General features: G+C 43.7%; 1 protein-coding gene across 7 annotated transcripts in view; it reads left to right on the top strand.

Moving 5' to 3' along the window:
* Mcc (MCC regulator of WNT signaling pathway) overlaps nucleotides 1-25,490 on the top strand; it is a 292,443-nt gene that overhangs the window by 218,010 nt on the left and 48,943 nt on the right. For all 7 annotated transcript variants that reach the window (XM_038330393.1, XM_038330388.1, XM_038330391.1 and 4 more), the window contains 2 exons: nucleotides 11,717-11,880; nucleotides 13,970-14,176. In XM_038330393.1, coding sequence (XP_038186321.1) covers nucleotides 11,717-11,880; nucleotides 13,970-14,176 — 371 coding nt within the window. The remainder of the gene's footprint in view (nucleotides 1-11,716; nucleotides 11,881-13,969; nucleotides 14,177-25,490) is intronic.

Here is a 25,490-nt window from a genome sequence, read left to right as displayed (position 1 = left end):
CTAGCCTCTGAGTGTTTTGAGGAGGTCCGGCCAGAGTGTTGTCAAAATTGTACACCATTTGAAACTGTCTTGTGTAGTTGGTACCAAAAAAAAAAAAAAAAACCAAAAAAAGGTCTAATTTTAGCGCTATTAAAAACATGACGTCATAGTAACCAGGTGAAATTGATGTTGTGGGGCCCCATCTTCATCCTGGAAACTTCAAAGATTACTGAAGGAAAATTTGTTGTTTGTTACAGGAAAGGTAAACATTATCTACAAAGACATATACAGACATATATATTCGATGGAAGGTATAATAAAGACAGACAGATATGAGGAAAGGCAAAGAAAGTTTATCAAGTATCATCATCATCATCATCATCATCATTATCATTATTATTATTATTATTATTACTATTATTATTCTGTCCCATTTCATGGCTCCTGACCTGAGACAGAAACTCTGAGATATCTCTTATAAACAGGCTTGGAATTGAAGAAGGACTGAGCCATAGTCCAACTCCAAAACCAGCTCTATATACATATAAATAAAGGCACAGTATATATGTAAAAAAATGTTTTATACTTACTAAACATATTCGGGTTCTGTGTTGATCCATATTAGGTTGTAACTAGTGTCCATGCATCAGTATTTAAATATCCAGGGTCCCTTAAGTTCTTTGAAGATGAGTGGTTTCCTGTGGAGATAAGAAAAGAACCCTGCCCCCAACCTATATGCTTTTCTTACCATCAGTATGATCATCATCCTTGTGAATGAATTATTTTTCTTTTCCAAGGGGCTTCTTCTCTTCAAACCGAACCTTTATTAATTTTGACGGTATCCACAATTTTTCCTCTCCTGTGGAGACAAGAGCAAAACCCCTTCCCCAACGCAGCACATCTCCTGGCTTCCACTGCGAGGTCAGCACATCCTTGAAATAAACTGGTTGATTTAATTCAGCAGACTTTTCCATTATCCAATGTCTTTCTGCAGCCGTTGTCCCCTTCTCATTAGCGTTGAGAAAATTCAAGGTTAATAAAGCACTATGTAACCTATTTCTAGGGGTATTTTCCACCCCTTTCTGTTTGTTTAACATATCCTTTATAGTTCTATTTGATCTTTCTATGACTGCTTGACCTGTAGGATTGTATGGTATACCTGTAACATGCTTAATATTGTAATAAGCAAAAAACTGTTTCATTTTCCTAGAGACATAAGCTGGACCATTATCTGTCTTTATTTGTGTAGGTATACCCATGATGGCCATAACTTCTAATAAATGAGTGATTACTGAATCAGCTTTTTCTGAGCTTAAAGCAGTTACCCATTGAAAACCTGAATAAGTGTCAATGGTGTGGTGTACATATTTTAATTTGCCAAATTCTGCAAAGTGAAACACATCCATCTGCCAGATTTCATTCCTTTGAGTGCCCTTTGGATTAGCCCCTGCAGGCAGTGGTGTTTGGTTATAAAAAGAGCAAGTAGGGCATTTCTTTACAATTTCCTTAGCTTGTTGCCATGTAATAGAAAACTCTTTCTTCAAGCCTTTGCTATTGACATGATGTTTTTGATGAAATTCAGAGGCCTGCAGCACACTACCAATCAACAATTGATCAATTTCTGCATTACCTTTTGCTAGAGGACCTGGCAGACCCGTATGGGATCGGATGTGTGTTATATACATAGGGCAAAGCCTGTTCCTGATTATGTCTTGTACCTGGATAAACAATGAGGTTAGTTCTGTATCATCAGGTATAAATTCAGCAGTTTCAATATGTAAGATTACTCTTTCTGCATATTGTGAATCAGTAACTATATTAAGCGGTTCTTTAAAATCCCTTACCACCATAAGAATGGCATATAATTCTGCCTTCTGGATAGAATCATAAGGGCTTTGTTCCACCTTACTCAAATCTTCTGATTTGTAACCTGCTTTCCCTGATTTATTAGCATCAGTATAAAATGTACGTGCTCCAGTTATTGGAGCATCACGGATGATTCGGGGGAGAATCCAAGAAGTTCTCTTTATAAAGTTAAGCCTCTTGCTTTTCGGATAGTTGTTATTGATTTCTCCCAAAAAATTAGCGCAAGCTCTTTGCCATGGTTCGTTATCTTCCCACAATTTTTTTAGTTCATCAGCAGTGAAAGGAACTATAATTTCTGCTGGGTCTATGCCTGCTAGTTGACGAAGTCTCAATTTGCCTTTTATAATTAATTCAGAGACTTTTTCCACATAAGTTTTTATTTTCTTACTTGGTTTATGTGGTAAAAAGATCCACTCTAAGATAATATCATCTCTCTGCATTAAAATTCCTGTAGGAGAAATTTTGGAAGGCAATATGACTAGAATACAACTGAGCTCTGGATTCACCCTGTCCACATGTGTCTCTTGTAATTTCTCCTCAATCATTCTCAGCTCCTTTTCTGCTTCAGCTGTTAATTCTCTGGGACTGTTTAAGTCTTTTTCACCATCCAAGGTTTTATTTAAATGGATTATCATATCAGGTGTTATGCCAACAGCTGGTCGTAAGCTGGAAATGTCTCCTAACAACCTTTGAAAGTCATTGAGAGTCTGTAACCGATCTCTCCTAATTTGTGCTTTTTGTGTCTTAATTTTTTGTAAACCTATTTTATAACCTAGATAATTAATAGAATCTCCTCTCTGAATTTTTTCAGGAGCAATCTGCAATCCCCATTTAGGTAAAAGTATTTTTACTTCTTCAAACAGTCTTTCTAAAGTAGCCATGTTTGAATCAGATAACAGAATATCATCCATGTAATGATAAATTATCGACTTGGGAAATTGCTTGCGTATTATTTGCAATGGTTGATTTACAAAATATTGGCACAGGGTGGGAGAGTTCAACATGCCCTGTGGGAGGACGGTCCACTGGTATCTCCTTGTAGGTTGAGAGTTATTATAAGTAGGCACTGTGAAGGCAAACTTTTCTCTGTCTTTTTCTTGTAAAGGTATAGTGAAGAAACAATCCTTTAAATCAATTACTATGAGAGGCCATCCTTTTGGTAATAAAGATGGCAGAGGAACTCCAGATTGCAGAGAGCCCATAGGTTGAATAACCTTATTGATAGCCCTGAGATCTGTCACCATTCTCCACTTACCAGATTTTTTCTTAACAACAAATACAGGAGAATTCCAAGGGCTGGTAGATTCTTCTATATGTCGAGCATCTAATTGCTCTTGTACCAGCTGTTCTAAAGCCTGCAACTTTTCCTCAGCTAATGGCCATTGCTTTGTCCATATTGGTTTCTCAGTCAACCATTTTAGAGGCAGTGCTGTTCGTATCTCTGAAGGGCCATCAATTGCTTTGCATTCTTGTACAGCCCGAACAGCCGGTTTCCGCCTTCTGTAATATCTTTTAATATTTCCCTCGGTGATAGAGGCTCTAGAAGCAGCAGGAATGTTAATTTGGGTATTCCATTGCTGCAACAGGTCACGGCCCCATAAATTCACTGCAATATTGGCTACATATGGCCTTAATTTTCCTATTTGTCCTTCTGGCCCTATGCATTCAACCCATCTCGTGCTCTGCCTTACTTGAGATAGGGTTCCAATTCCCAGGAACTGAACATTTACATCCTGAAGAGGCCAATACGGATGCCAAGATTCTGGAGTAATGATACTTACATCCGCACCTGTGTCCAGTAGGCCAGTAATAAAAATGCCATTTACACATACTCTTAACTTTGGTCTTTGTTCATTTATAAAAGTCTGCCAAAATACACGTAACTCGTCTTTCAGGCCATTTTTGCTTTTAACAGCAGGCATGGGGCTTTCTAATTTTCTTGATGAGGCATGTTCTCGGCAGTAACTGGAAATGACTGGACCACATTTGCCATGGGGGCCTGCGAGAGGCCCCCCATTGAGTTTCCCAGTGGCAACAGGTTGCCTTGTCTATCTCTTGTTGACCTGCACTCATTTGTCCAGTGTCTGCCTTTTCCACATCTCCTACATATACCTGAAGGCTGAGTCCTCCTACGTCTGTTATTTCTAGAAGAGGCATTATTATTATTATTATTATTATTGTTGTTGTTGTTGTTGTTATTATTATTATTGTTATTATTATTATTATTATTTCTGAAAATCCGTTGTCTGCAATTCCTTTTAATATGTCCCATCTTGCCACAGTTAAAACATTTGGTAACTTGATGTCTCCTTTTTGCATTAGAAATTGCTTCTTCTACCCATGCTTCAGTGCCATAATCAAATGATTCAACATTCATTGTATGTAAGACCCATTCGTCCAAGGGCGCTGATCTCATCTTTAAAGGCCCCAGGATCCTTTTACACTCCACATTGGCATTCTCATAAGCCAAAGATTCAATTATTATACGTCTTGCTTCTGGGTCAGATATCCCTATCTGTACAGCTTTAGTTAGCCTTTGTAAAAAATCACTAAAGGGTTCTCTCTGACCCTGTTTAACTCTGATATATGATTCCAGTCTCTGTCCTGGGTCTTGAACCCTGTCCCAAGCCTTTAAGGCTGCTGTAGTACATATGGATAAGGTGTGTTCATCATAATTAGCTTGTTCCAGAGGATCGGAGAAAAGTCCTTCACCTAGAATTTGATCTAGGGAGATCTCAATTCCCTTTGCTCTTTCCTGCTGTTCTAAAAGTTTAGCCTCTTGTCTGAACATGCATTTCCAATTTAATTGTGACCCACTCTCTAGAACAGCTGATACTAATTGTACCCAATCATGGGGCGTTGCCTTATTGCTTATAGACCAAGTTTTGAGCATCTCTCTAACAAAGGACGAATGTAGCCCAAAGTTCATAATGGCTTGTTTAATTTCTTTGAGATCATTCATACGGACGGGTTCCCATGTATATTCCTTGATGACTTTAGGGTTTTTGGAACCAGTCACCTTTTCTGACGTTACTATTGGAAAGGCAGGTAGAACTTTATGGAAATTATCCCGGAGAGTTTTACTCATTGACGGAGTTAAATTTCGCCTTTGTACCGTTTGCTCCTGTTCTATAATTTCCTCAATCTTTTCTAATCTGCTTACTATTGCCTTCTGTAAGGCCTGGATCTCCTGTCCAGAATTATGCTCCAAGGCCTTCATGGAGGATTCCAAAACATGAAGTTTGTCCAGTAGAGTTAGTGTCTCATCCTTGGATAGAATTTTCATGGCATGAATTGTGCCTTCTTGTATTGACAATCTGTCAGCCAATCTGTCATATCCTTTAGACAAAGTCCGATTTTCACATTCAGCAGTTTTAATTCTCTCTGATAATGTTTCAGACAGGGACTGAAGTTTACGATCCAAATCAGCTGTTCTCTCCTCCGCAGCAATGAGTCTCTCCTTAATATCAGACTGTAGTTTTTCTAAATTTTGCTCATTTGACCGAGTCATATCAGACAAAGCCCTATTCCCTTCCTTGAGACCTTCAAACTCTTTCTTGGTGTCAGTCTGAACTGTTTTTGCAAATACCTCGACCGACTTAAAGTTGTCACTCAAAACAGTTGTGCCCTTTCTTAAGCATTCAACCTCTGTCCTAAGAATCCTGGTTTCATTCTGTAAGGACTTTATCATTTTTCTATTTTCAAACCATGTAAGGGAGAAACCAAATACGAGAAAAATTGCAAGCCCTATAAACATCCAAGTTATGGGAATATCATATGTATCCTGTAATATTTCTACCATAGTACAATTAAATAGACTGCAGAAGCTTTCAACGGTGATATGGTCAGACATTTTTTTTTTTTTTTTTTAATCAAAAGAAATTTTACCTGAAATGACCGTTCCCTGCCAGTAGGTCGCTAGGGCAATAACCGCGCGGCCAAACCGAGTCTGCAGTATCGGTGGAGCTCGAATGTTGGGGCTCCGGCAGTAACCGCTAGTCTCCGGCAGGTCAGGGCCCAGGCCGAACTCAGCCGGGACTCGTGCTGCCTGAGGGGTTAGCGATCTCGGACTGAGTCACCCGCGCACACACACGTCCTTTGCTCCGTACAAGCGGGGCTAGACAGGCTAGTCTGGGAAACTGCTCTGAAGCAATCAAGAGCCCAAGGCCGAATCCCTGCCACGCAGTGTGGGAACTGGAGCTGAAGGCTCCCAAATGCCCGAGTTGGACGCCAAAGGGTGGATAGCGTCTTACATCCTTGTCAGATCTTTACGCTACATGGCCCTTCACTTACACAGTGACAAAGCAATCTAAGTCTCTAAATCAGTGATTATCAATTAACCTTTCTAAGACTTGACTCTAATACAGTTCCTCACGTGGTAGTGATTCCCCAAGCATAAAATAATTTTTGTTGCTACTTCATTACTGTACAGTTTCTCTTTTTATGAATCATAATGTAAATATCTGTGTTTTCTAATGGTCTTAGGTAACCCCTATAGAAGGGTCATTTAGACCCCAAGGGGTAGGGATTCACAGGTTGAGAACACCCATCCTAGATCCTCAGGAAAATAGAACCTGACTGTTGACTCTCCCGTTGCTACCAGAATCTGTCTAGGGAAAGTTACATTTAGAGATGATAGCAAAATATAGGAGGAGCTTCAGACCCGAAAAGAGGGGTGTAGTCACAGAGGGGGCAATGCGTGTTCATCACAGCCTTGGTGCATCATGGACGCACCAAGTCTAAGGGGCCAGCCGCGTACTGCTCTGAAGGCTGCCATGCGGGGTCTTGTGATTACAGACCCAGTATTCCAAGAATAAATTGTATAAATCCAAGTATAAATTGTAATGAACTTTGGATGATAACTATGAATCAAAACCCACTTTTAAATTTAAAACAAGGGAAGTTCCAGACACTGAAGCTTGCCAGGTCTGTAGACACATTGTTGGCCACTACAGACAGGTTTGCATCCTCTATTCCAAAGAGGGGTCTGTTCTGTTTATCCCTCCATGTCCTGTCTCACTGTTCGAGAAAATTAAATATCAGAGCCAAATGCTTAGACTATCTGAACTTAGCTCTTCCAAGATGTTCCCCACTGAAAGTTAGCATAAAAAGAAACGTTGAGACCTGCATACCTGTAACAGAGATGGAGAGACGCCATCACTTCCCAATACAGATGAAGTCCACGTACCCAAGTTCTTGCAGATCTATAGCCAAGCACGCAGTCTCTCTTATGGAGCTGGAATACTTCCTCCCTACTGACAGGAGATAATTCACTCTTCTTCTGGTGACCAGAAAGCTCGGGGCTAAACAGACAAAATCAGCCCCTGCAGCTGTGCTGTTGTGGGTTCGCTTCCAAAGGTTCCCCTAGTCCCGCTGGCTGCTCTTTGCTGTTATTTGTAGCAGCCTGTCAAAAGCTACTTCTAGTTTTTTACCTTCGCTGTTATTTGCAGTGGCTTGTCAGAAACTGCCTCTAGTTTTTACTTCAAGGAATGATATAAACAAACCGTGTTAAAGAATATGTGTTTGATACAGAGGGTGTCCCATCTTGCAGAGGCAGAGCAAGCCATCACTTCACCTTCTCTATAGAAAGCTTAGCGTGGCTGAAGTCCCCTCCACGGTGCCCTTTGCTGGAGGTACCGCATGTGTGGCTTGTAGTATTAACAAGTCAGTGACTCTCATCAGTTGCTGAGCTTTCCTGGATCTTTTTTTCTTCTGTTCCTTCACCTCAACCCGGACAGTTTTAATGAACAGCCCCTCAGCTTTCCTCTGAACCAAGCATAAACTTGAGGGTGATGTTTTCTATTTCCTGCACACTTGTTAGCTTTTATGTTCCAAGTTTATATACTGAAATATATTTATCATTTTGTCATTTACATATATGTGTGTGTATAATGTAAACACACACATGCATCATGGTAAACATTTTTTAAGTGACCAGTTCAGGCATTTTAGGTGCACCCATAGTTTTATGACCATCACCATTATCTTCTTTTGTTTTCTAAACCCTGCACACACGGATCAGTAACTGCCCAATATATCCTTCCCAGGCTCTCTGTTCTGCTTATCCGTCTCTACGCATCTGCTTCTTCTAAACATCTCGCAAAAGCAGCATCATTGTCCCTGGCTTATTTCATGTGACATAATGTTTTAAAGGTTCATTCACATTCTAGTCTAAAGGGATTAGCATACTAACCCTTTACTTTCTCAGAGTAATTTCACAGCTAATATTCCCCATGCATTTGCTCTCTGCTGGCTCTTAACTAAGAAACCAGTGTGCAGGCATGTGGTTGGATGCCCAAAGAGCTTTATTCTGGTTGCAGTAGTTGGTGACCTGGCCCTGACCATAGGAAGTTTCTGTCATGGTCCCTGCCTGGGTGACTGAGCTAAAGTCCTCAAGCCTTGATGGCTCCTGCGAGCTGATGAGACTGGAGCTTTGCCCTAGTGACCTGAGCATTGCACACCTTGCTGAGCTGTGAGGGCTACTGACTTTATTCTGTTTACTGTGAATACTACCTCGCTGAGGGACCTTCTGCTCTGTCTGCAACCCCTTCATGTGACTGTTGATGTCTTTGCATGAAGATGGAAGGTCCAGTTTCTGCCTGGAGCGAGAGTGTGCCAAAGTTTGTGATTATTATAGATGACTATTGGAAGGATATGCTACCAGCTTCCATCGGTCCTGTCTGGGGCAGCACTGATAAAGCGAGCGATGGTGCAGGGGTAGATGTTGGTGACGGTGCCTCACCCCCAGCACCCCATATCTGTTCCTGCTAGCCAGGCCACCTTGCCTTCCCTGCGTCTCCAGATGGGGCACAGGGGCAGAGTTCAGCGGCATGTCTGCGGATAACTGGTGGGGTGCATAAAAACAACAGACTGGGGTGGGAGTGGGGGGCTCATCACCTAGAAGGTACACATTTGCCTTCCTAAGGCAAATATCTCTCCCCCCAATAAAAAACCCCAACAACTTTGTAGTTCTCCTTTCAGAGCAGAAGGGCACAGACTATTTTGAATATATTGATTTATTTAAACATGGAGTCTCATGTATTCTAGACTGCCTCAAACACACAACATAGCTGAAGATAGCCTCCCATCTCACCCTCTCCAGGGCTGGGTTTACCAGTAGACACTAGTATATCAGGTTCTCTATGTTCACTTGCCTGTCCCTCTCCCCCTATTCTTCTGACTGTCCTGTGTAACACTGTGCTCTCTAGGGGGACATTTCCAGGCTGCTGGCAGGTCCCCGAGAGAAGGACTTTAGTGTGGCCGTCGTGCATTTGTGAGCCTATCAGAATCGAGGACAGTCTCTTGTTCATCTAGGAACTGTGCTTCCAGACTGTGGTCAGGGCTCAGCCACTATCCAGCAGCAGAATGAGAAATGATGTCCAAACCCGGCTCCTGTTCTTCCCTCTGTTCCTCGAGGCCTGGACGCCACTTTGTAGCTCTACTCTTGAGAACTGTTTAGCAGACAGACACATCGAGCGTGACTCACACACCGTCGGGTGGACCTGTGTGATCACAGTGTGGAGTGGCTGAATATAAGCTCCTTTTTCTCTTCGTCACACACACACAGATCTGGGAATGTGTGTTCACCCAGCTCTGGATACCAGGGAACCTGCACTTGAACAGGAACGTTCATTCAGAGACTGGTCTGTGTGTTGGCAGCTGCTCCATGTTTGGACCGCTTTGCCTCAATTTGGTGCTAAGCCCCTGATTTTCCTGTCCAGGTGAACTGCTGTGATGTGTATCTCCCTTCCCCACAGTTAGCATCTCCCGTGCATAACGAAGAGATTAAGGCCTATGTAAAGTATCCTGGTGCTGCTGTCTTGTTTCTCTGTGTTGCTGACTCAACTGTGTAGTGCTGATTTTTACTCTTTTAAATTGTTTTTGATTGCCTACCCTGTTCTATTCTGAGATGCTGTGATGAGGAAGTTCAAAGTCCCTTCTTTCATAGAAGCATGTGTTTTTAGAAGGGAAAGATAATGAATATACATGTTAGATCAGATAGTGATGTTTGCTGCAAACACAGCATGACAATGGCGTGGGGACCGGTCAGAGTCGGGAGATGGAATCCCGGTGCTCCAGACAAGAGGACTTTTGTGGGGAAACTGCATGGTAAGTGGAAATGAGCGAAGGTAGAGGAACATCTGGGAGAGATCAGAACTGGACATCTCCTAGGGATAGAGAGAAGCCGTGCAGGAGAAAAGAGCAAGGGGACAGAGGAGCAGAGGGCCAACCTAGGGATTCTACCAGCCTGCACATTAGAACCATCTGAGGAACTGAAAACATTTCCGGCATCTAGGCCCCACCCCCAGAGATTGTGGTTTAATTGGTCCAGGGTGGGGCCCTAGCATTGGCATTTTATAAATGCTCCTCAAGGAATTCCATGGTACAGCCTGGGCTGAGGACATGAGTCTCCAATATGCAGAGTTTTTAACGACCATGGTAAGGAGTCTGATCTTAGGTTAATGGTAAAGGGTAGGTGGAACCATCAAACAGTTTGGCCTAGGAAGGTACCATTGTCTGCCTTTAAAGAGTCTCACTCTAGCTATAGTGTAGCAAGTGGAGTTATTAGAACAACCAGCTTGAGAAGGAATGACGCTTTGGGGAACAGTGGTGTCAGCAGAGAGTAAGAACAGTTGCTCAGTCGGAGGATGAGTTGTGGAGGTTATAGTGACAGGCGGATTGGACTTAGATGCGACACAAAAGAGCATCAAGGTTGCCTCAGAGTTGACCTGAGTAACTGGCTCATCGGTGGGCTCCATTCACAGAGGTGGGAGAGATAGGAAGAAGCCACTTTGAGAGGATGGAACCATTGTATGCCTTGGTTAGAGTAAAAACCTGCTGGATTGTTCTCTAGGTTCTGGAAACTAATAGATGTGGGCAGTCAAATGAGGTTGGTTAAAAGGTCCTGAGAAATCTACTTTCTATAATGTTGAGCATTTTCTCCAAGTGCTCCAAAGCTTAGCAACAAAAGCAGTTGTCTTGTTAGTGCATTGAGCCTTAACCAGAAGGGAGATTGGGAAGATTTAGGAGAAGGATTCACTTGGGAAGACTGTAGTATCCTTCACACAGAACTTACTACAGTAGTGGAGGTCATGGTAATATACAGGATTCGGAACAATAGGTAGAAGAATGGTTTTGATTTTTAGAGGGATTTTTGTTCACAAAAAACTATTTTATAACATGTATCTAACTCATAATTAATTTTCTTTCCCTGACCAGACACTAGAATCCAGAAGTTTAATAGTAACCCAGATTGTTAAAATAAAATTATTAGAATTGTTTACATTTATATGGATAATGTTAGAAGTTGGTTATTCCCTCAGTGGAGGAAATGGATTAAATTTTATAGGTGGAGCATTATCAGGTGATGTATGGGGGCAGGAGAAGGGATGGACTTGAAGTTTTTGAAGACAGGAATAGTTCTTACAGTTTTTTTTTTAAAAAATATCTCTCAGCAATGCTCATTCTGAGTTTTTTGTTGTTGTTCGATGAAGTTATGAGACCTTTATTGAACTTCTGGAATCAGTATTGGGCTGAATGGCTGAGCAAGAGGGTTTAACTAGAGTTTGAAGTCTCTTCTGGGGCACTTTGCTCTTACTAGCAAAACTCAATGTGGTTGCCTTTGAAAGGCAAGAGAATTCTGAGTGGCGCAGGTATTTAGAAAATGGCCAAAGTCTAAAGCTCCTTAATCAAAGGTTTGTATTGGCTGCAAGCCTCGGGCAGCAGCCAGTGGAATGGGGCTGGAGGATGCTGACTTTGGGAATGCCCTACTTCATTGTTCTTCCGTTGCTCCCAGATGGTCTCCTTCTGGGAGAAGAAACTGAGACCATTCATTGCCTGTTTAATGGATTTTCTCCTCATCCCCTCTCAGATAACTGCAGTGACCTGAACTCGGAGCTGCAGAGGGTCCTGACGGGGCTGGAGAGTGTTGTCTGCGGCAGGAAGAAGAGCAGCTGTAATCTCTCTGTAGCCGAGGTGGACAGGCACATCGAGCAGCTCACCACAGCCAGCGAGCACTGTGACTTGGCCATTAAGGTGGGCCTCCCTCTCCCTCTGCTTGGTTTTCTGAGGTTAGGGGAGGAGAGAGGGCAGACAGCTTTCTTGGCATTAGGTTTTCTTGAACACCTATCAGTCACTGAAAGCCATACAAGCACATTGAGCCATCAGCTAGAAGCAGGAGCCCTATAAATATTTGTTGGGCTAAATTACGTCAGGGGGGTGGGCATATCAACATTGACTTTTCACTAAAAAGGGTGATGTACTTGGAAGCCATCACATTAATAGCGTTAAACTACGTCACTTCGGTGTGGTCCACCATACTATTTTTCTTTCTTTTTTTTTTTTTTTTTTTTTTTTTTTTGAGACAGGGTCTCATTATGTAGCTCTAGCTCACCTGGAACTGCAAACCAAGGAAACTTAAATCCATAGAAATCTACCTGCCTCTGCCTCCCAAGTGATGGATGAGAGTTATGCATCATCACACCCAGTCGATATAGTATTCTTGTGTTGCAAGTTGCCCTTAGATGTTTTCTTACAGATTTAAGGTTTCTAGAACCCATTTTTGTGAGCTCGCAGTCTGTGCTGTTGGCGGAAGAAGGGATAAGGGTCTGAATGAGTCACCCCATTCCCAGCCAGTGGATCTGGATCTTGACCCTGCCTCTCACGTATTTTTCTCTTTCTTCTGAGAAAAGCCTGAGTGAGAAAAAGAATTCATAGCATGTGCACCTCCTCGCCTCTTTCGAAATGTTGAGAAAGGCAGGCCCTTCTTGATCCTGGGCCTCAGGTGTCTTTCTTTTATTTCGTTATGGCTTTGTGACCTTGCCACCCACACTGCCATGTCTTACGGGAACTTATGTGAAGGGACAGTCCAGTCCCCAGTTTCTGTCGGGAAGAATTCCGGATTGCCCAAGAGGGTGTAGTGCCTGTGGATGAGTCATAAAGTGCATGTCCAGTTCAGCTGCCTTTCTTTCCATTTTTCTTCATCTTGGTCGCAGTGGATAGGTATTAGGATTTGCCATGAGGAGAAGCAGTCACTCACCGGTGCTCCTTTCTCTGGAGTCTCCCAAGTCCCAAATTTGATTGTCTTGATGTCTAGGGGGCTAGCTTTGGCCTCACCATCGGGGATGGACAAAGATTTTTGGTAACTAGCTATGGAGAAAGCAGAGCCAAATAGACTATCCTGGATTTGAAGGGAAGGACAAAGCACCACATGGGGACAGAGGCAACAAGGTTTGGGTGCCTGTCTTCCTCAGGAACCTGGCGTGGGTGACCCGCTGCTGTGTCTTTAGTGTTTGGTAATCTTCCGTTTCTCATCACTATGTGATGCCTCTGCTCAGCCTTTCCCCTTCTGTTTAAAAGCCAGCTGGGCCATGTTCTTTGTAAAGGATAATATGAACAGGTAGTTCCCAGAGCAAGCAGAGAACGGTCTTCCTAATTGTATGTGTCTTCCCGATCCTTCAGTCATGTGTCTAAAATGGAAATTTTGAAAGAACTTTCCAAATACCATTAAGATTTTCTTCTACTTGGTTCGCATCCATTTTATTAGCTAAATGCATCTCTGCTGTCTGAGGCGCCTCCACCGAGGGCCCACTCTTTTCCTGTGTCACCAAAGCTTTACTTTTGTCCTTGCCATCTTGGGACTGGACCTCATTCATACCGTCCGAATGCCTGTGTGACATCCGGAGCGTGAGCTGGTGATATGACCTGCCTCCTTGCTGAGCTGGCTCATGGAAGGCCTGTAATTTAGGAAACTTGCAATTAGACTTTGTGCACATCCTGCAACCTCATGTTAGTCACGGCATTATCGGATCGTTCCCTGGTCTGCTGCCTCGATGCAAATTGACCAGCTCTGGAGCTCCTACAGGAAAATCAACGTTGCGTGGGTACTACGCACAGACTCAGCACCAAGAGGGGAATCTTGTTGTCCTTAACTCTGGGGACTGCTGAGTAGTACACACTATGATGCAGGCAAGTGACAGCATCCTCTGGATCTGAGGAGAGAATGACCAAGTGGTGTTACTATGTACATGGGGCTCTCCACCTCACTCCTGGGTTCACAAGCTCCTTCCTGTCCCCTTTCTGCAAGAGAGCTAGCGTGGCTTTGATGTTTGACTGTGTTTTTCAGACAGTTGAGGAGATTGAGGGAGTTCTTGGTCGGGACCTGTATCCCAACCTGGCCGAGGAGCGGTCCAGGTGGGAGAAAGAGCTGGCTGGATTGCGGGAAGAGAATGAAAGCCTAACGGCCATGCTGTGCAGCAAAGAAGAGGAGCTGAACCGGACCAAGGCCACCATGAATGCCATCCGCGAGGAGCGGGACAGGCTCCGGAGAAGGGTGAGTGTACAGACAGTCCTGGCTTCGGCCTGGGCATGGGGAGGTGGGCAGATGGGCCGGCAGAGACAAGGGCATCTGAGGCAAAGATTCTAGAACCTGGATTCCTAAGGAATCTTAGTCTTGGTATTCACCAGGTCGTTCTAATTCTGAAATCATTCATCAAAGATCCTTAGGGTAGAACTAAGATGATAGAAACACTCTTAGGAATCCAAAATCTGCATAGATGCTAAAATTATGTCAGGGCAGCAGGTCTCAATCTCCTCTGTTGGGATGTGCATCTTCCACTAGCTCAATAAAATATTCTGTTAAGACAGTCTGATGAAGGCGGTGGTGGGGCACATCTTTAGTCCCAGCAGTCTAATGATATTTTCATAATTGGAAAACATAGACATTGCCTCTTAATTCTTTCCACAGTTTTTCTTCAACTCTATAGTAGTTCCTCTCATTTATATTGAATAATATAAAAATCTCTTCTTGCTGGGTGTTGGTGGTGCACACCTTCAATCCCAGCACTTGAAAGGCAGAGGTATGTGGATCTCTATGAATTTGAGGCCAGCCTGGTCTATAGCCCTAGTTCCAGGACAACGAGGGCTACACAGAAAAACTCTGTCTCGAAAAACAAGCAAACAAAAAAGCTATTATAACCGTATGCATCTATGGGTGGCTGTGTACTTGCGTGTATGCATGGATACATGTGCATTTTTGTAGTGTGCACACGTGTGGGTTTGTACAGGTGTATGAGAGGGAGTGGCGGGGGTGCCCTGGTATCCCCAAGAGGACCCACACTGGTTTGAGAACTACAGTGACAGGACATGTTTCTGCCACTGAAGATGCTGGTGTTCCAACAGTGAAGCATTGGACCAACTTTTCCAAAGATGTACGTTCACCTGGCAGGGCCTGTGAGTTCTCCTTTGTCTGGCTATGGCTGTGAACGGTGATTGGACTGAGGATGGAAGACTTAATTCCTCTATCAGAAACCATCCTTTCTAAGCTTCACTTTGAATTGTGAAGCTTACTTTCCTTTCAGTCTCAACTGAGGCAGTGCAGGAGGTGGCTGCCCAGCTGTCCTCTGACTGATGGAGTTCAATGAGAGGCTTGTAGGAGGCTAACGGACCATTACCATTGCTGTGTCTCCTTAACCTGGAAAGTAACTTGTTTCTCATAAGGTTGACATGTGTAAATCATTCTGGTTTTTAATTTTTTTATTGTAATTTTGGAGATGTGTGTGTGTGTGTGCCCATATGTGAGTATTCGCCCTTGAGAGAGTACAGATGCCTGTAGCGTCAGCCGGAAGAGTTGGGATTACAACATGGGTGCTGGGAGCTGAACTCTGGTCCTCTGGAAGAGCAGTCAGCCAGCATTAACTGCTGAGCTATCTCTACTTCCAGTCATTCTGTTTATACCCTGTCTGTAAATACTCTTAATTTTCACTGGGTGGAGATATGGAGTAAATTACTGGCTTTGAAAGTTGTCAGCTCGATCCCTCATTGCGGGTGATGTCATAATTAAGGAGCCACTCTCCTGCCTCTATCTGGACAACATCTCTCTGAACTCAGAGAAGCGTGTTTCTAGAACCCAGCTGTATCTGATACTCCCTGTGCGCGTGGGGGCTGTAAACCTCCCAGTCAAGCAGAGGCTGTGTCCGGGGATCCTGAAGAAGTTGACTTAGCATGGAGGCCTACACCACCTGTAATTTCCTGGGTCACATTCCCGATCTTTATGACTGATAGTCTAATAAGTGTGTGCTTGCTCTTACGGTGTGCATGCTGATGGTGCATGTTTTGCAAGGTAAATGTTGGCCTTCACTGTAACCATATATTGTGATTTAAAACATTTTTTTCCTCTAACATGGGTTAGTGAAGCATAAAGAGCCCTTGGTTGTAACTAGCAAAGAAAAAAAAAAGTCAGTGTCCCCTCCATCCAGAGCTTTTTTTTCTGGCTCTAGAGGCCAACACTAAGAGCCCCAGAAGCAGACTGTTTGGAATCACAGTTTGGCCTACAAAGGTGCTTGTGAGTCTTTGGCAAGATTCCTGACCTGTCAGGGCCTGTTTGCTTCATCATGAAGATGATGATGATACGGGTGCAGGGTGTTTAAATAATACTCACAGAGTAAACTACACTGTGGTCAGCATGCAGTAAGCGCTTGAAAACGAGCGGCAGTTGTTTTAAATGAAATTGAGATGGAGTGATATGGAAGGTTTCCTTTACATCTTCTCTTTACCATAAGACGCTGCAGGCGTTTGAATATCTCTAACCCTGACAATGACAGTTTGAGTCAATGTATGCACATGTGAGCACATATACAGTCCAGTCAAAATTTGCATCCGTTTTTACCCTTTTGTTTGTGCCTTTGCTATATTTTATGTAATTTATATAACATGCATACACCTCATTTATCTCCAAACAGCAAAGTTTGAAGGATTATTTCTTCAAACGTCCTCTGGAATTTGAATATTTACCCTGGAGTTGGGTTAACTTCACTTCTAGACAATTGTGAATCTTAAATAATTTTCTAAATGCTTTTGAATGTTAGGTTTTTTTTTTTTTTTTTAAGACTTTAAATACTGGAAGACGTCCAGCCCACATCACCCAGCGCATGTCATTTCCCAAAGAGGGGTCTGTCTCTTGTGGTCTAATGTTTGCCTGATCTTGGTCTTTGAGAGGGAATAAGGTTTAATTTCCTTTTGGTCTCTCTGGGTGTGCATAATCTATGGCTGTTTTGCCTTTCTGTCTCTGTTGCAGCTCTGAGCTCACAATTCATCAATGTTGCCTGAAAAGCAATCCGGGCTACGTATTTTCCCTTTGCTCATCTTCATTGCTTAGACTTTGACGAGATCAATGAAGTTGGTGCTTGTCCCCTGCCTGCAATTAAACCAAGTGCTCTCCATAGGTCTTCTGAGCCTTGCTCAAGATTTAATTAAATTAAGGTCTTTAATGGAGTCAGTTAACAAATTGGGTGACTTTGGCAGAACAATAACTAAGGGACAACAGGCCAATATTATTATTGGTCTCTGTTCATTATTAAATGAGATAATCATTTGTTTCTGAGTGCAGTGTAATATAGCCCCTTATTTCCTCATACTTAAAAAAGCAGATCCAAACTCCTCAAGCTAGAATTAGTGACTCAAGAAAGAAAATGTTTTGTTCTTTCATTCATTTGTATCTACATAAATGATTAGTCTTCCTTGGCCAGGCAGGGGTCACAGTGATAAACTGGATACAATCCCTGGCTTCAGGGCTATTGGAGAGTCATTGCAGTGTTATAGGTGGTGGGCATAGAAGAACGACCATGGGCATAGAAGTACACACAAAGAGACATGTGCTGGCAAGGTACAGATTCTCCATACTGTTTGCTCTTTTGACCTAAATTGCTTCGGTCAGCTGCCATGCAGCCAAAATGATCAACTCTTTCCCCAGTCTGTTTGGCAGAACAAGACTTCTGGAATCACAATGTCAATGAATCCATGTGCCGTTGAATCAAATCATCTTGAAACAGACCACAGCAGTCCCTTTTGGAAGCCTTATATTCTTTAGAAAGCCATGCATATTCATTGCATAAGGTCATGGTAACAATTTCTCCCTTCTCCTGCCTTCTACCTATGTTTCCTGTGTGTCCTGAAATGAGTTTCACCTCCTTCTCCATGGGGCCCCCCTTCTGCGTGGCCTCTCTGGTCAGCTCCATAGGTGATGTTAGCTAACAGCCCCACAATTAAGGCTCTGGCAACCTCATTTCTGGATGCACTTTTCCCTGATTTCTTCCTCAAACTGCTTTCTCGTGTCCCCTCTCCACCCTGTTCTCCGTTCTGTTTCTTCCTCCTGCACAGACTGGCAGTTGGTCACTATTCTGTTAATAGTGACACAGCTGTCAGCTTCAACAAATCTCCTCTTCTGGCACCCTAAGATGGCACTGAGAGAAAACAAAATGGTCTTAGGAGAAGGCTCTTTGTGGGTGTCATGTGAGCCTGGTGGAACATTGCTGATGAAGCACACTCCCTCCCTGTTGTGAGAAGCTGTACGTGGGACCTCAGGCAGAGACTGCTCAGAGCTCTAATTCAGCCACCTCTTTAGGAGTGGTCCCAAGGAAGGCTTTGCTCACGCGTGCTGAGGAGACACTGAGGTAATACCTCTGTGTTTGACCTCCATCCCTGCCCTCGCTGTACCTGTGCAGTTGCCCAGGGCTAGCTCTTAACTATAAAGGAAAGAGCTGTCAGAGGATTAGAAATCTGGGAAGAAATCAGCCAGAGCACTTCCCTTTTCTCCTGGGTAGCCAGATTTGTGTACTTTCCTGGGCTGAAGAACAAAGGAGATCACACCTGCCAGACCTCAGAGCTATGGAAGCAGCTTAGGGTTTCCTTTCCTAGTTTGTGGTCTGTTTTAACCACCTCCAGTTGCTATCCGAGATAACACAGCACTTGCTTAAATTATCGTGTAAGTTAACTTCCTAAGAATAAATCTGTATTTTCGACACTTGGATTCTCATTTCTCATTTGAAGGCTCCATGAAGAGTCTTCTAAAATCTCCACTTAGAAAGTGGTTCACTGCCAAATTGAACACCCTGGACTCAAAGAAGGCAGCCTTGCACATGGGGATAGACTGCCCCAAATGTTATGTAGGACTCTTCTGACCTACTGGGTCTCATCCTTCTGTAGCTTAGGAATTGTCTTTCCCACACCAGTTTCAATATAGCAAAACCATGCGTTGCAGCCTAATTGCCTGAGATTGCAGCAACCTCTGAACACAGCCACGCGTAACCTCAAAGCAAGCTCACTTGTTGATGGCTAATAATGTTCCTTATCCGACTTGGGACCCTGGTGCCACTTTTAATTCTTGCATGCCATTCACCCACGACCCACACTCGTAGTTGATGGAAGCCACTGATACATTTGTCTTACCCACAGCATCACCCTTTCCGGGCCTCCTGTCTGAGGAGCTGTTTCTGGGTACACCCATGGGATATTTGTCTGTGGCAACTTCAACATTGATTTCCTAATCTCCAACATCTCGATTTCTGTATGTGCTCTGGGCTCTGGTCTTTATAAGATTAACTTTCTTGCATGTTTTGTTTTAATTTGTTCCTGGACCCTGAGTTAAATCAAAAGATTGTATTTCTTGATTAGGGTTGTCCTGGCTGGTCTCTGCGAGCTTCTCTTTCAGTTGATTTCTTCCTCTGATAGTCTCATCTCCGTTTCTCCATTCAGTTTGTCTGTGCATTATTTTATTTCACACAAGTGTGTCTTTTCTTGCTGTGCCCACCATGCTGTTTCCTCCTTGCACAGACGGAGATCTGTTCATATGGCTTTGCATACCTCTGGTCAGATGTGTCTGTGAGCTTTTAGGTTTTATGTGACCAGCTATGACCCTGACTGCATGGCCATGGAATCCCCCAGGCTTTCTGCTTCCTGAAAACACACACTGGAGGCCCAGTGCCTTGGACAGGTCAGTGCTTTGGGGATTTCTCTGGAGTCCACATGCTGAGTCCTTGGATAGATAAGTTCTCTCTTTGATCAGGTCCGCTGGCGGCCTTCTTGACTGCTTTGCTAGTCTGTCTGCTCTGCAGAAACACAGAGGATGTCTGCTCTACATCGTTGTTCATCCTTGCCCCTCCCTGTTGCTCTCTTCCCCACTGTCTCCTGGTTTAATTGTCTAAGCCTGTGTCTTAGGAAACTCTGTTAGCAAAGATCTGGAAACAGTCAATATATCATCTTGAAAGTGCCTTTATTTTTGCCCAAAACTTTAAAAAGGTTTTTTTTTTTAATCATTCAATTTACTTTGTAACTAACACATGAAAATGTTAATAAATTATACCCAGGGATGGGATTCCATGTACTATTTTGAAACATGTCACGTTGGGTAATGTTTAAATCCATTTAAATTTTATTTGTATCCTCAAGCGATTGTGATTTATTAATGGTAGAAGTACTCAAAATTCTTTCTTCTAGCTCTTTTAAGTGCACAGTATAGAATTGTCACCAGTAGTGGCCATACACTGTAAGAGCACACCAGAACCTCTGACTCCTCACTGTAACTTAGTACCCATTGATTAATCCAAACCCACCCCTACTGGGTCCCACTCCTCCCGGGTCCCATTCCAGCCCCTGGTGAGCACCGTTCTACCTCAGCTTTATTTTTAGTTGTCTATTTTTTGCTTGTGTGTATGTGTGTGTGTGTGTGTGTGTGCATGTGCATTGCGTGCATGCATGTGTGTGTGTGTGTGTGTGTGTGAATGTGTGTGAGCACATGTGTGTATAGTGTGGAGGCCTGAGGTAGACGTCAGCAAACATCTTTGATCACCCCCAGAACTTGCCCAGCTTGCTCTGGGATCCTCTTTCTGTACCTTGCAAAGCTGGAATTCCAGGCAGGCCACTGTTACCCTGAATCTAGTGGGTTATGGGTACCCAAACCCCTGTCCTCTTGCTCATGTGATAAGCACTTTAACTGCTGAATCAGCTGCAGACTTACTTTTAAAAATATGTTTTTAATATGCCAATTTTTGGTGCATTAAAATTTACAAAATGTATTTATGGTAATGTGGTGTTTCAGTACATATACACTGAGTAACGTGAAGTCAGGTTAGACATGTCTGCTCAGGGATTTTTCAAAAAATTTTATAAAGAAAAATTAAAAATTCTTCCTCAAGCTTTTTGAAATGTAGGGAGCGTTAATCATTACTATGTGGTGGCTTGAATGAGAACAGCCCCCATAGGCTCCTACCTTTGAATACTTGGCTCTCAGTGGATGGAACTATTTGGGAAGGATTAGGAGGTGTGACCTTGTTGAAAGAAGCCTGTCACTGGGGCTGGACTTTGAGGTTGTGAAGAAACTCTCACCATTCCCAGTCTCTCTTTCTCTGAGATGTGAGATTTTAGCTGCTATGGCTTTGATCTATCATGGACTCTCTCTGTCTGAAACTATAAGCAGAGGGAAGAGTGAACCCCCTACCTATACAGCAGCCATGGGCATCTGCCCTCTGTAGCCTTGCCCCTCCCTCCAGCTGCCAGACAAGCTACACAGCATCTTCAAGACTCTACCTGACAGTTCTGCTTCCTTTTTTCCATGGTCCAGATGACCTAGGACCACCTCCTATCTCAACTTTTGTTTGTTTTATACAGGGAATGAGGATGTAGACCACAGACTGCCAAGTATTAGGTTTTATGGTACATTAGATTTCTAGCTGCATTTGGATGGACTTTTCTCAAGACTGTCAGTAACTGAACGCTAAGCGCTGCAGTAGTGAATGAAACATACCAATACTCTTGTCCTCAGAGTCCATCTTAAGGGACAATCTTTTAAAATTTGACATCAGCCTTGATGTGGTAGTCCACACGTGTCATCCCGGGGTTCGTGAGGCAGAGTTTCAGACTTGAGACTGGTGTGGGCGGCATACTGAGACTGGAGTGTGAGAAAAGAGAAAAAGAAGGCTCAGCACCTGGTCCTTTGGGGGCTATTACCCTTACTGTATACAAAACTCCTCCTTTTATCTTTTTTTGCATATCTATTGTATTATGGTCTGACGTTCATCTTTTGATCTGAGGCAGATAGATGCTTCTGGGTTAGCTAGTTCCTCTCTCCTTCCCTCCTCCCTACAACTGCCACTCCACATCTGGCAGCCTCCTGGTCATAAGCGCCAGTCTTCTGATGTCTAGTGACACTAGGTTGGGTGAGTTACAAGTTTGGTGTCCTAAAAAGTAGGAGGAGGCTTGGCAATACACACCAGTGTTAGATGATAATGTGTTTGAGGTCCTGCAGTGTACAGGATAGATGGTACAGATTTGCAGCCCATGTATTGGAAACCCACAGGTGCTATGTCTTTGGAGGTTTTAATATACTAATTTAGAGGTAAGACCTCACTATATAGATCAAGGTCAGCTTGAACACAGTCTCTCCAACCTTCTTAATGCTGGGATTACTGACATGTGCCACCGTGCCTAGCCTGGTGCTTTGATTTCTTATAGATTCCCCTTCATAGCTCCAGAGGAGTCTTTGGGATTGTAGAGCGGTGTGCTGTGTTCACTTTCCACAGACAGGTGTGGTAGGAAACATTCAGGCTTTGCTGGACAGAGAACTGTTTGGCTCACGAATCCACTCCCTGTCTCTTGCCCTCCCGACTGTCCTCCTTCCTGTCCTCTGTAATGTCAGCTCTTGTGTCCAGCACCTAGAGAGTTTGTTGTTTTCCTTTTGACCTTGGCAATGAGTCCTTCTCTCACGGTACCTTTGCCGTGCAGCATTTCCATGTGTTGTTAATAGGAGTGTCTGTTGGTGTTAGCCAAGGCCATCTCATGCTGTTGTCCCGTGTGCTGTTACTGGAACAGCAGCCTTTGGACAGCTGGTTTCAGCCCTGCTTCTCATAGTTGTCCCTGGGGGAGTCTGTCACCGTGAATCTAACCCCTGCTCCCCGTCTTGTGGATGTACTGGCCACTCTCTTCAGATGCACCACACAGTGTTCTGTTTCTTCTTTCAATGGCTTTGTCTTCCTTCCTATGAATGCCCCACGCATATTCTTTTCTTTTCTACCCTTTCCTATTATTTTGATAAGATGTCCAGAGTTAGAAGAAAGCATCTCCCCATTCTTGACTTGAATTGAGCCCTTAGTGCTATGGTGTAAGCTTGCTCACCCCGCCTCTTTCCTTACTTCATTATCCTAGGTCACACTCCTTCCTCACACTGGACATCTGTTAATTCACTCCACTATACCCAGCAGAGAAAATGCACCATGAGATGAGAGTTCTGCAGGCTCCACCACCCCTACCTATTCTTTCTGCAAACTCTCCCTTCCTTCTGCCTGCCATGCTCTCTTCTCCTGTCCCCAGTTGAGCAGGCCCTGCACTGCCTGTCCTCTCCTGACCCTTTGACCATATCCTCTAGCGATGACCCCTGTCTCCATGTCCACTCCTCCCTAGACCTTAGCCAACCCTGAATCCCTCAGTGTATGCCTTTATCTCTGATCAGCTTCCTTCAGTTTGATTTATTTATTTATCTCCTTATTTATGTACATAGCCCTGGCTGATCTCCCTGGGAGTGGGGGTAGGAAGGAACTCTCTCTCTCTCTCTCTGTGTGTGTGTGTGTGTGTGTGTGTGTGTGTGTGTAGTTTGTGTATCCACTGCACTGAGAAATCCCATGATCTATGATGTCACCCAGCTTCAAGAGTGGACAGCTGTTTAATTTCCTTGAATATTTATACAGCTGTTTTGACCAGTACAATACCAGCTAGCCAATACAACTATTCAAGTTTGAATTGAAATAAATTCCAATCAAGCACAATACAAAATCCATCTCCTTGAGTAAGCTAGGCACACTGCAAGTGACTGCAGGGTCACCCTATGCTTCTGGTGCCTCCGTGGTAGACATGGCTGCTGTGGAGCACTGCGGTCACTCCAGGAAATTCTGTCTGAAGATTAATCTTCCCTTCATACTCCACCAGGATGAAATCCCCGTGCGTCTAGGTGGGCGCTGGAGCACGCCTTTCTGTCTTAGTCCTTCATTGTTGGGAATCTCATTGCTTCTCCTCCACGTCATCAATCGAGTTCTTACCTTCTCCCTCACCCTTACTCTGGTCCTTTCTCTTCTATTTCTCCAGTCAACATAAAATGAGCCCCGAACCCTTAAATAAGAACCAGATAGAAACAAGAGTCCACTGCCTTTTCACCCCGCATTGCGAAGGAGGGATACTGCCTCCTTCTGCAGTCGATGCTCCCTGCAGACGCCTCTTCATAGTGGAATTCCCATCAGGTTTTGCCAGATTTCTGAGCCCTTGAAAGACTAGAACCCTTACCTTATACATTAACCGAGTTCCAATCTTTAGAGCAGATCAACTTCTCTCAATCTGCCTGGGTATTAGCAATATGCTGAGGATCGAGAAAATAGCCTCTCAGGGTCCGGGCCTGGGCCTGAGGGACCCAGTTCAGAAAGGTTGTCAGGGTGATATATGATTTTCCTAGACATGCCAATTTCCATCAGATACACTTTGATTCTTGGCTGTCCCAATTTAAAAAAAATGTACCGTGTTATAGAGAGAAAAGCATATTTCCTTTAATAAAAACATTTTTAATAGAAGATAGGCTTATCAGGTAATTACTAAAAATATAGTGTCTTGAAAAATGATTGACTGATTTTTATTTTAGGAGTATATGTATTTTGCCAGCATGTATATCTGTGTGAAAGTGTCAGATCCATTGGAGGTAGAGTTACCAGCAGTTGTAAGCTTCCAAGTGGGTGCTGGGAATTGAGCCCAGGTCTCCGAGAAGAGAGCAGCCAGTGCTCTTAACCTCTGAGTCATATCTCCAGCCCTGAAAAAAAGTTATTCTTAATATTTCCAGGGTTCCAAAGTTCCAAATCAAGATGTGGGCAGCAGGGCTCTGCCCACTCTACAGATTGGAAAGGAGCTACCTTAATTGCCTCCTTCTACTCCTGATGCTCAGAGCTCTTGATTAGCAGCCTCCTCTGTGTTCATGTCCCTCCATGTGGCCTTCATGGGTCTCATGGCTCTGGCTCTGCCTCGGCCTCCTGCCCCACATTGGTTCTCTTTTAAGATGCAGGTCATTGGGTGGAGCCCACTCTAAGCTAAGTCCAGGTTGATCTCAGGGAGCCTAGTGTCATCCAGTCTGTTCTGAGATAAAGCCACATGCACAGGTATGATGTAGAATTTGGACGTCACTTTTGTGGGATCCCTGATCCAACCGTTTCCCAAGGGAGAACTGAACAGGAGATGTCTGATAGCTGGCTACCTGCCTCCCCTTCCCTGTCCTTGCCTAAGCTAGCTTGATTTATTGAGTAGCCTTCAGTTCTGGGTATTGGGTCATTTAATTTCACCCCAAATGTGTAAGAGAAGGCCACGCATTCCCACCAACTGTCCTTCTTTCTGTACAGTTGACTAGACTCCTGTCAGCAGGGTTTGTGCCTGCTGATGAGCACTGTCATTAAGCTATACGGCATCATCCCAAAGGAAGGTGTTTGCCATCCTTTAGTTTCCACGGGGTCCCTAGCTTTCAAGATAAAAATGTATAGATTTAGAAGTTATTTAAGGGCATGAATGCATATGGGAAATGACTAGAAGCAATTGTCTGAGAGCAGTCTGAAGGGGCGTATGAACCTTTTCTGTTTGAACTTGCAGTGCTACTTAGCTTTGCCACGGTCAACATTCAGTACCTTTGAGATTAGAAAAGCAAAGATTTCTAAAACTCAGGTCATTTTTTTTATTGGTGTTTTAATGTATTTGCTAGGACTGTTTGTGTTTTTCAAAAGCAAACCATGGTAGCTCATGCCTGAATCCTTGCACTGGAGAAACAGAGGCAGGGCCATTGCTGTTAGATCCAAGGC

The sequence above is a fragment of the Arvicola amphibius genome, chromosome 5 (genome assembly GCF_903992535.2).
Source record: "Arvicola amphibius chromosome 5, mArvAmp1.2, whole genome shotgun sequence".
NCBI classification, from domain to species: domain Eukaryota; kingdom Metazoa; phylum Chordata; class Mammalia; order Rodentia; family Cricetidae; genus Arvicola; species Arvicola amphibius.
Note: the sequence above shows the minus strand (reverse complement) of the source record. Positions and strands in the feature narration are given on the sequence as shown.